Genomic DNA, 12,663 nt, shown 5'->3' on the forward strand with positions numbered 1-12,663 from the left:
CTTAGTTTCTTGTCTGAACAGGTATATCTGTCAACTAATCTGGAGACTAAGTTCAAAAACTTATTTTCAGTCAAGGAAGGGTATCTGGAGCCCCGTTCCTTGGTCCTTGTGCTGTTATGTTACTCCTGTGAGGAGTGGGAAATCTAGGCAGTAATTGTTGCTTACAATCCGCACTGTGATAGCAACGACACCACGATACGAGCTTGGTCCCCAAAGGACCTAATGTCTTTCCATGTCAGTCTGTGACAGTGGTAGCACTCAGACAGACAGAAGTACTTTCTTGTCCCAGAAATGCTTAAAGTTAATTTGCTTTAGTTTATTGGTGAACAAGAATAGTTTTTCTTGTCAGATAAGTGCTTGAAGTTCCTGCTTTCAAAATTTCCCTTCAGACATAAATTGGGTTAATTGTGAACCCTTGCAGGTGGTATGATAATGTTATGGTCAGGATGGCTTTAAAGAAATCTCCTGCTGTTCCTACATGTATAAAAAACCATCGGTCTTTACGTAAGGAATTACCTTTAGTGCGAGGTGGAGCAGGCTTTTGTACACAACAAGATTGTTCGGTAGTTAAACTACTGGTGGGAGGGGCGAGGGGTAGCCTCACCACCTCCCCCTGCTGAGCTATGCATCCACTTACCTAATACCCTCGCTCAGAGTTGGACGTGTCCCGCCTCCTCTGCCCGATGTTAGCCAGTTGTTCTAAGCATAGCTTCAGCTCTGATTTCCCCCCTTCCAATTGTTTCTTTTGTGATTGTGAGCTCTTGTGTATGTTTTCTTGGTGATATCCTTGCTTATATTCTTGGACTGTGTCAAGCCAAATCCAAGAATTATGTAAGCCCAAGAAGCCTCAAAGACTTTGCCCTGGGGTGGGGAAGTGGTGCGACTGCTTCTTTTCCCCATCAGAGCAAAGGGAGGCAGTCCCTTCTAACCCATCTCTTTCGGGTCTAGGAGAGATCAAGAAGATGTTTAAGGACCTTAGGGACCTTTAGCACCCCCTAGGTATTCCCGGGGAGCCCTCGGTGAGGTACTTAATTGCACATCTTAGTGCCACCAAGCTACCTCGTGCCACCATTGTACCAGTAACTGGGACTTCAGGCTCAGTTACAGAGTCAACAGGAACCACGACTACGGTCATGGCTCCCTCAATCGTTCACCCAATTCCATCAACTTCAAAGCTCCTTGTGACATCTCCCGACTCTAAAGATCTTCTTCTGGAAGCTCTGTTGAAGAGGTACAAGTGTGACCACAAGAGGAAGTCAAGGAAGAGGATCTGTTCACCTTCATCATCTTCATAAGTATCTCCTTCGCCACCTGTCTTTGCCTTCTCCCCTTCTTCTAAAGGTCCTGTTGTTGGTGCTTCCCGAGAAAAACTGGTTGATCACAAGCAAGAAATACAGGTTTACAAAAAACTCAATCTCTTAAAACTAATTTATTACCTGACTAATCCACCATCTTTACAAAGACACATGAAATTTGGGCCCTTTCACAGTACTAGGCAACCTCCCCCAAAAAAACTGTATGTATACAGTGGACCCTTGCTTATTCGCAGTTCTGGATTTGCAGCTTCTTCTATTCGTGGATTTCTCTGTGGAACATGTATACACATTATTCGAGGAAAATTCGCCTGTTCACGGTATTTTTCCTATAGAAATATTCACAGATTACTGTATTTTCATATAATTTTCGTGACTAAATGCACTTTTAGTGATAAAACTATTAAAATATTCAGGTGCAGTATAAGCATTTTTAGAGGGTGTTTTTGGTGTTTTGAACTATCAAAATAGGCAGTTATAAGTGTTTTTAGAGGGGGTTAAAGTATTTGCAGATTGTAGCTATTCGCAGGGAGTAGTGTTACGCATCCCCTACAAATACTGGGGGTCGACTGTATGCAGTATACAGTAATACCCTGAATTTGACCAATTCGAGTTGTGTAAATTCACAGGTACATGAACTTTTCATTGGAACCTAAATAATTGTCATACACGAGTTTTTCACAGATGCGTGAACACTTGCGAATACTGAGAAACCCTGCAAAAGTGTTTATGTTTAATTTTTTATGTAATTTATAAGTTTTCAAGTTTTTATGTGTAAATTAAATAACATTAAATAATAAAAATAATATCTCTCTCTCTCTCTTTCTCTCTCTTTTACTGAGATGAGAGAATTTTTATGGTACATGTATATGTTTATTTGTTTTGTATGATAAATAAATTTCTTACTTAATAATAAGTACTAATTTTCAAATGTAATAATAATAATAATAATAATAATAATAATAATAATAATAAAACTGCAATTACAACATTTGTATGTGATACATATTTTAAACAAACAAATATCTTTCCCTCATCTTGTGTAACTTGTTGAAGAGAAGCTGAAGGCAAAGTTGTCAGATATGTCAATTTAACATGACAAGAAGGGGGAGTGTTGCTGATTAGCGGGTCAGAGAATTCTCTCTCTCTCGTTCGTAGTTAGTGCAACTTACTTATTACTGTTTCTCTGTACATCTTTTACCTGTACAGTAGATAATTTTAAATTGATCTAATTTTACCTGTACTCTCTAGGAACTGTAAATGCACCATTCTAAAACACAGAGACATAGAGCATTTCAGAGCAGAATAAAGAAGGTTTTAAAAACGAGGCTGAGAAGACTTCTAATAATAGATCAGTGGAATGGGGAGAGAGAGAAATAGTATACTAATCTTCACAGTCTCGTATATTTTCACATCAACCATTTATTTCTTTTTTTAAGGGTAATGTATTAAGCAAACTTTCAAATGAAATTACAGTAACTTTATTGTTTAAAAGTTAGTTTAATACTTTGAGAGCATGATTAGGGTCATATTTAGTGTTTAAACTCTAGAAATAAGCATTTCTTAGCATTTTTAGAGACCGTGCCAAACTTTTATGAAATTCATCAAGCGCTGAGGGGTCTGGAACCTAACCTCGCGTAAGTTCAGGGTATGACTGGTTACTGTATTTACAAAAACATGAAATTCAAGCAGTGGAATTTTATCAGTGAAAACAATCACTTCCAACCCACACACACACCCTCAAGCTCACATAAATTACCTTAATCTACGTAACTAAACTACAAAAACACTTGATACATATATATGTATATATATATATATATATATATATATATATATATATATATATATATATATATATATATATATATATATATATATATATATATATATATATACATATACAGTAAAACCCCTGTATTTGTGTTCTCAGATTCACGGACTCACTGATTCGTGGGATTTTCTGTGGAACAAATCTATAAATTATTTGCAAAAAATTCGGCAATTTGCAAACTTTTTCATCGAGAAATATTCACTAATTAGTGTATTTTGATGTTATTTCCATGACTAAATACAATTTTTTATGATAAACAAATGATTTACTAATTTTCAAATATTAAAATTAATAAGATTAAGTGATAATAATAATAATATAATAATAATAATAATAATAATAATAATACTAACAACAGGGTTGGCCATTTTAACCAAATGGTTTAAACCATGGTTTGTAAACCAGTAAAAAACCATGTTTTTTTTGGTTTTTATGTTTTTTTAAAGTTTTAAATGTTTTTTTTTCTTTGGTTTTTTTATTGTCTTTAGGTCTTCATGCTTCCTCCACAACTTTTTTGAGATAATATTAATTTTTTGGTACTTAAACATAATGTTTAACCTACCAGTACATTCAAAGTCATATCTTAGAACATATTATTTGTGTTACAAAACCACATATGACATAAGAAGTAACTGAACATTAATACTAGTGGTAAACTTCAGATATTTAGGTTAAAAGAAATTGGTAAATAATTTTATTTTTTTTTAATGCAAAAGAGGTACTGTATATATAAACAAAAATAGAATATGAATCAAATGAACAAAAAATTTACAAAAATAAATGCCATTTGGTGATTGATATCAAATAAACAAAAAATGTAAAAAATAAATACCATTAACTGAAGTATTTCATATAACCAAAGATTTTGACTTGTAACTAAAGTGTTCTAATTTCTACGAGATATGGAGATATATGATAATGGAAACTTTAATTTTTTTTAATACCTACAGTGTATTGATAATGATATGTCTAACACATATAGGCACAGATTTGTGTGAATATTGTCTAAATATCTGAAATTTTATGCTGAGTAGCACAGGAATTAATTTAATTAAATAAACCAGAAAAAAACCATATTCCATGGTTTAAACCAAAAAAACCATGGTTTTTGCCTTTTTTAAAAAACCATTGGTTTTTGCCAACCCTGAATAATAATAATAATGTAAGATTAAATAATACATAACTCAAAGAGAGAGAGAGAACTTGGTTTTCTCCCCGCCATTCAGGACGGACCATGACCTCATTAAAACGAAGATATATGCTCAGAATTGATGCTGTTGAAATATTAAAATTATATTAAAGTATTATTGAAATTATATTAAAATGATATATGTGTTTCAGGATGATAGTATAAGCATTTTCAGAGGGTACATTTTATGATAAAGTAATGATTTACAGTACTAATTTTCAAATATTAATACTGTACAGTCATACCCCGAACTTATGCAAGGTTAGGTTCCAGAACCCCTCACACAAGGCAAATTTTCATGAAGTTTGGCACGGTCTCTAAAAATACTAATAAATGCTTATTTCTAGAATTTGAACACTAAATATGACCCTAATCATGCTCCCAAATTATTAAGCTAACTTTTAAATGAAATTAAAGTTACTGTAATTTCATTGAAAAGTTAGCTTAATGCATTACCCTCAAAAAAAAGAAATAAATGGTTGACATAAAAATAGAGAGTTGGAAGAGAATTTCTCTCTCTCCCCTTCTACCCGATTTATTTTTAGAAGTCTTCTCAACCTCATTTTTAAGAACTTCTTTATTCTACATCTCTTTCTCTTTGTTCTGAAATGCTTTTTCATGAACAAACTGCTTTTTATTTGGACTAATACAACTCTTAGTTATTATGTCTCTATGGTTTAGAACATATTTGCCACACTAGTGCATTTACAGTTCGTAGACGGTACAGGTAAAATTAGATCAATTTAAACTATCTACTGTACAGGTAAAGACGTACAGATAAATAATAAGTTGTAAAAATGTGTGAGTGCTAACTACGAACGAGAGAGAGAGAGAGAGAGAGAGAGAGAGAGAGAGAGAGAGAGAGAGATCAGGGTTGTCCATACTTAAGAGAGTGAAATTATTTATTGATTATTATGGAGACAGAGAGAATAACACAGAGAGAGAGAGAGTTGTTGTCCTTACTTGAAATATCAAGTTAAATTATTCATGAATTAATACGGAGACAGAGTGAATAACATGAGAGAGAGTGAGAGAAGTTATTCTTATGTTAGATATCAAAAGATGGAAATTAATGAATTATGAAGGAAAAAGAAAGAAAGAGAGAGAGGATAGTACATAGAAATCCTTTGACACGCTGTGGGCAGTGTTTGACATATTTGACAAATTATATTTGTTTGTCTAAAATATCACATAATTTACTTTAGAAATGTATAAATTTTGTAATTACAGTTATATTATTTTAATTTTTATTATTATTATTATTATTATTATTATTACTATTATTATTACAGTGAACACCCCGTATTCGTGGGGGATGCGTCCCACACCCCCCCCCTGCAAATAGCTAAAATCCGCGAATACTTGAAACCCCTCCAAAAAAATTAGAACTGCCCATTTTGATAGTTTAAACACAGAAAAACCCTGTAAAAAATGCATATACCTGAGTATTTTAATTGTTTTATCACAAAAAGTGCATTTATTCATGAAAATCATATGAAAATACTGTAATTAGTGAATATTTCTCAGTGAAAAATACCGCAAATGGGCGAATTATCCGCGAATGATGGCTAGATATGTTCCACAGAGAAACCCACGAATGCGTGAGTCCGTGAATCATGAGGACGCGAATACAGGGGGTTTACTGTATTATTATTATTATTATTATTATTATTATTATTATTATTATTATTATTATTATTTAATCTTATTATTTGAAAATTAGTACTTATTATTAGGTAAATCATTTATTCATCATACAAAACAAATAAACATGTACGTGTAACCATAAAAATTCTCTCATCTCTAACTGAGATGAGAATTTTTATGGTTACATGTATATGTTTATTTGTTTTGTTGATGAATAAATGATTTACCTAATAATAAGTACTAATGTTAGATAATAATAAAATAATAATAATAATAATAATATAACTGTAATTACAAAATTTATACATTTCTATAGTAAATTATGTAATATTTTAAACAAGCAAATCTCACTTCCTGATCTTTTGTGAAACCTTTGAAGAGAGGGGCGAGGGCAAAGCTGTCAAATATGTCAATCGTTACCCACAGCATGTCAAAGGATTTCTAGTACTCTCTCTCTCTCTCTCTCTCTGTTGTTATTCTCTCTGTCTCTGTGATAATTCATAAATAATTTAACTTGATATTTCAAGTAAGGACAAAGGACAACTCTCTCTCTCTCTCTCTCTCTCTCTCTCTCTCTCTCTCTCTCTCTCTCTCTCTAATAATTCTCTCTCTCCGTAATAAAATAATTTCACTCTCTTAAGTAAGGGCAACCCTGATCTCTCTCTCTCTCTCTCTCTCTTGTAGTCTAGCACACACACATTTTTACAACTTATTATTTATCTGTATGTCTTTACCTGTACAGCAGATAGTTTAAATTGATCTAATTTTACCTGTAATGTCTACGAACTGTAAATGCACTAGTGTGGCAAATACTTTCTAAAACTTAGAGGCATAATAACCAAGAGTTGTTTATATTTAGCTTTGTTGTCTCCATCATCAAGGTCTTCCAAGCCTTTTTCGAAATAATGTTGCTTTTCAAACTCATTACTTCAAAAACCTGAAAGTCTGACAATTGAACACAATTTTGTTCTCATGATCAGAGGCATTGGACTGCTTCCTTTGCTCAGCATCGCATGACCAGGAAAAAGTCCCAGGTGAGGCAAACCACCAGTCAGTTAGGAAACTTACTCAGATCCTCCCACCAATCAGTAAGTCTTCCTTATGTAAAGACTGGTGGTTTGTATATGTGTAGGAATAAATGACAAATTTTGTAAGTAATTTGTATTTTTCCTAACATACAAACCTAAGGTTTGTACTGCCCACCTCCAGACACCCCTCTTTCTGATACGTGGGCTATTGGGCAAGTGGATGCATCACTCAGCAGAGGGAGCCCTTCCCACCGGTAGTTTAACTACCATACAATCTTGTTGTGTAGAATAGCCTGCTCCAGCTCGCACTGAAGGTAATTCCTCATGTAAAGACCTCAGCTTTCTATATTAGGAAAAATACAGATCACTTACAAAATTTGTCATTTTGCATCACCTCACTGGGAACAGTTTTTATATTAAACAGTTTGAATAGTAACTGTATTTAACCCCTTCACTCTTGTAAAACTGATGTGTACGTTTACATTAGTAGTTGGAAAACATCTTTTTGAAAGGTAACTCTTTGGAATCACATCTCAATTTATCTCAGTGTACTTAGTAGGATTTTGATTAATTTTACTCTATACACACAACATTTTAGCTTGGTTTTTCTTTAGGTCAGAAGTATTTGTTTTGAAGCAGTCATTTATCCATTTCTCTGAAGTCATTTCTTTGTCATTATTGCATTAACTGAACTAGTGATTGCAGTAATAGCCTTTTAATTTAATTCTATCTAGGTCAGATTGATAATGAATTTATTAAAATGTGCAAACCTTTTTCTGCTAGAAATCTCTGTATATACCACCTTAGTTCTAAGGATCAGATTGAGAAGCTAGAAATTGAAAAAGTTTGCAATAATATTTCATATAAAATCTAAATTCTGATATAATAAAATGACACACATAGCTTATGAATGTTGCATTGTTTGTTCACAGTTATTGTCAAAATATAGAGCCTGTGTTTCATGGGTATAAGACCTGTTGGGCTCTTTTGCTCTTGCCAATTTCTGGTCAAAATTTAATTTTCAGTGATCTTTTAAAGGAATTTCAGAGGATTACAAGAACTAAGAAGAATTGATGTATTGAATCAGCCTTTGATTTTCAGGCACTAATTCGCGCAGTTAGAACTGCAGATAAGGATCATGTCATGTCTGGAATGGCATGGGGAGGTGACCCAAACAGCAGAGATAAAAGAGGATGGACCTTGTTACACCATGCTGTTTATAAGGTATTTTTTGGTCAATTTCAGAAAAATTAACTCATGTCTATATCAGTTGCAGTACAGTACTGTTTTTCTCCTTGATTTTAAAAGAAAATGGCTTTGAACATTTCGTTATCTGAATACCAGCAATGTTGTCATATTTCTTTATTGAGCCTTTTGATCTTATCCATAGGGTGTGGAAGAAATCTGTGAACTTCTGCTGGAAAATGGGGCCAATATAAATGCTGTTGACAATCATGACAGAACACCGCTCCTCTTGGCAGCTTATAGAGGCAACAAGCAGGTACTGAAGTATACTGTATACTTTAAAGTAGGACTCTTTGTGTCCTTTTTTTACCAAGCAGACAGCGTATTGGCTATGCCACAGTAGTCATCTATCTTAACATGTCCTGTGCATAGGTTTCAGTATATGTATGATTGTAACAAAAAAAAAAAAGGTGGTTTATTTAATTAAAAGTGAATAATATTTCACTAATTGGAAAATTACTTGTCACTTTTCAAAATTAAAATTCAGTCACGAGATTTTGTGGATGCTATTAGTGATGAAATATTTTCCTCTAGCCAGGTGAATGAAATTTTAGTATCCATGATTTTAATCTGGTTTGGATTTTGTTTTATAAAACACTAATTGTACATTTATTGTAACATAGGGGACCTTTATATTTACTGTACTAGATATTTTAGAGGGAATGTAAAGTAACATTCTTAGAGAAAAACTTTATTGTAGATTAACTGGGAGCCTCCAAAGTAATGTATAAGACTAATTAGCAGGAAATAAGTCAGTATTTTAATGTAAAAAATTCAGATACAGGGAAACCTAGATAACACAAAGGCATCTGAGATTCAAAATGATGACAGAAATGCCAGCCTGTGGGTATCATTAAAATCCATTAATGCAACTCAGAGTAATTGTGTGATTAATTAGTGTCCATGTTTTATATGGATGTGATGAAAACATATTTTTCTGAGATATATTGATTTACCCATGGTTCTCCCTAATCTAGAATTAGATTTTGGATTTAGTCTACCATGAAATCAAGGCTAGAGCAGTGTCAGAGTGTCCTTAATACTAGGCTTTTATGTATGACTTGGCTTAGGCTAACTTTATCCATGTAACTATCTTAGTTTAGCCTCATAAATGAGATTGCTTTAGGTCTATGCTAGTTTTACCTCTGTAAGAATTTTTTTTTATAATTCACGGTTAAGTTAATTTTTTTAGATGTCAACACATATGAATGTGGTTAGTTTACTGTTGCAACTTGCTCATAATGGGTATAAGGTTGGTGAATAAGTGATCTGATTCAGGCAAACCCTCCATCTTGTCCACCCTTACCCCTCTTTCTACCTTTGTTAGTTTCCCCACCGGCAGGAAAGTGATTTGATAATCTGAACAATTGCAACTTTGTTACTGCATACAGTACTTGTCGTAATCCTCTCTCAAACCATATTATTTATAGGCCTATCTACTTTTATCATTAATGTGGTTGATTAGTACAGTTATGAACAGCCTTAGCTATCCATCACGTATTTATTGACTTTCTGGCACTGGTATTTCCTGATACGTAACTTGCTTTTGGTGGCTGTTCTATCCGTGAATTACTTTTGCGGCTGCTCTTTCAATCTCCTACAGAGATTTAGAATATTCTCCTTACTTTCATTTCCTTGATTCCTGTAATCTCTCATTCCAAATTTAGGCAGGTGACTATCATTTCCTTTGGGGTTAAGGGGTTAGGTCGTGCTTTTTTCATGCTTCTGTTTATTTTTTCAAATTTTACTTGGGTGATAACTATATGAATCGTAATTGAACAAAACGTGGTAATTGATTTTTAACGAAGAGAGCTTGTTATATTGTAGAAACAACTATAGAGGATATACCAGTAAGACTTGAGTTGAAGGCGTGCATGTCTTGTCTGAGTTCCCATTTAGTAACTGGTTAGGTCCTCTGCTACATCTCTTCGATCTGTTACTCCAAATGAGCTTTCCATTGACGCAGGGCATTAGATTTGATATGTGGAGTCTTTTTTTATGATTATTATTAGTGTTTCATTTTTTGCCCACCCTCCCAAGAGTTTAGGTAAGTTTGGGATGTTTCCCAAGTTGGAGGAAGGGTCAACGCCCCTGCTTTTTTATTGCCTTGTCCTTGCCATGTCCTGTCCCACTCCCTTGTTCCCTCATGACTTGGAGTGACAGGGAACCGGGACATGTCAGAAAGCAGTGCGGATCTATGCCCGTTGCCCCTTCCTCTGTTCGGTCTGGTATAGCAACAGGTCCAACATTAATCGCGTAAGGAATTTGTATTCATGTAGGAATAAAATTCTTAGCTGCCTTATTATATAAGGCATATATATATATATATACATATATATATTATTTATATTATATATTTATATATATATTATATTTATATTATGTGTATATATATATTTATATATATATTAAATATATATATATATATAATTTTATATATATATTATATAAATATATTATATATTATATATATACATATATATTTATAATATATATAATACATATATATGTGTATATATATAGTATAGTATGTATAATATATATATGTATATATAATATATATATACATGATGAAATATATATATATATATATATATATATATATATATATTTATATATATATATATATATATATATATATATAATAAATATCCGCGATTAACCCTCTTTTTGTTTAACTCTATTTACAAAAATTATATGTCATAATGCAATGAACCAACAGTTAGCAGCCGAAGCGGAAAAAAGTTTTTTCAAAAATCACAGCATATTTAGTTTTAAGATTAAGAGTTCATTTTTGGCTCCTTTTTTTGTCATTGCCTGAAGTTTAGTATGCAACCATCAGAAATGAAAAAAATATCATTATCATATATAAATATTGAAATATATGACAAGTAAAAAAATTTTTCATATATAATTTTATACAAATCGCGCTGTGAGCAAAACGGTTAAAGCTAACGGGTTATTTTTTTTTTCTTTGTATTGTACACTAAATTGCGATGATTTTGGTATATAACAAATTGTAAAACGATCAAAGCAACACAGAGAAAATATTATCACAAAATGATGCATGAATTCGTAACGCGCGGACGTAAAAAAATGTTTTTTCAAAAATTCACCATAAATCGAAATATTGTGCTAGAGAAGACTTCCAGTTTGTTGAAAAAATGAAGCTAATTGATTGAATATTACTAGAATGTAAGTGTTTTAGCTTATTAATTGCAGTTTTCGACCATTTCAGTCGAGTTAAAGTTGACCGAAAGTCGAATTTTTCTATTTATCGTGATTTATATGAAAATATTTCAAAACTGATAAAAGCTACAACCATGAGTTATTTTCTGTTGTATTCTACATGAAATTGCGCACATTTTCATATATAAAAGTTTATGTAACGACTAATATAAAACGGTGCAAACATTACGACAAAGTGACGAAAGAATTTCTGAGATGTTCGGCCGAGTTACCGCGCAGACGTAAGGAAAATGTTTTTTTCAAAGATTCACCATAAATCGAAATATTGTGCTAGAGACTTCCAATTTATTGCAAAATTAAGGTAAATGATTGAATATTACTAGAATGTAAGAGTTTTAGCTTACAATTGTGTTTTTCGACCATTTCGGTCGAGTTAAAGTTGACCGAAGGTTGAAATTTTGGCAGTTATCGTGATTTATGTGAAAATATTTCAAAACTAATAAAAGCTACAACAATGAGTTATTTTCTGTTGTATTCTGCATGAAATTGCGCACATTTTCATATATAAAAGTTTATGTAATGACTAATGTAAAACGATGCAAACATTACGACAACGTGACGAAAGAATTTCTGAGATATTCGGCCGAGTTACCGCGTGCAGACGTGAGGAAAAAGTTTTTTTTTTTCAGAAATTCACCATAAATCGAAATATTGTGCTAGAGACTTCCAGTTTGTTGCAAAATGAAGGTACATGATTGATTATTACTAGAATGTAAGAGTTTTAGCTTATAATTGCGTTTTTTTTACCATTTCGGTCAAGTTAAAGTTGACTGAAGGTTGAAATTTTGGCAGTTATCGTGATTTATATGAAAATATTTCAAACCTGATAAAAGATACAACCATGAGTTATTTTCTGTTGTATTCTACATGAAATTGCGCACATTTCCATATATAAAACTTTATGTAACGACTAATATAAAACGGTGCAAACATTACGACAACGTGACGAAAGAATTTCTGGCGCGGACGTAAGGAAAAGTTTTTTTAAAATTCACCATAAATCGAAATATTGTGCTAGAGGCTTCCAATTTGTTGGAAAATGAAGGTAAATGATTGAATATTACTAGAATGTAAGGTTTTTAGCTTACAATTGCGTTTTTTTACCATTTCGGTAGAGTCAAAGTTGACCGAAGGTTGAAATTTTGGCAGTTATCGTGA

At 32.6% G+C, this 12,663-nt stretch overlaps 1 protein-coding gene across 8 annotated transcripts in view; it reads left to right on the forward strand.

Moving 5' to 3' along the window:
* The window catches only part of LOC136850635 (uncharacterized), a 123,166-nt gene that overhangs the window by 84,852 nt on the left and 25,651 nt on the right, over nt 1–12,663 (forward strand). For all 8 annotated transcript variants that reach the window (XM_067124358.1, XM_067124352.1, XM_067124356.1 and 5 more), the window contains 2 exons: nt 8,113–8,235; nt 8,402–8,512. In XM_067124358.1, the coding sequence (XP_066980459.1) occupies nt 8,113–8,235; nt 8,402–8,512 (234 nt within the window). The remainder of the gene's footprint in view (nt 1–8,112; nt 8,236–8,401; nt 8,513–12,663) is intronic.

The sequence above is a fragment of the Macrobrachium rosenbergii genome, chromosome 22, assembly GCF_040412425.1.
Source record: "Macrobrachium rosenbergii isolate ZJJX-2024 chromosome 22, ASM4041242v1, whole genome shotgun sequence".
Taxonomy (NCBI): domain Eukaryota; kingdom Metazoa; phylum Arthropoda; class Malacostraca; order Decapoda; family Palaemonidae; genus Macrobrachium; species Macrobrachium rosenbergii.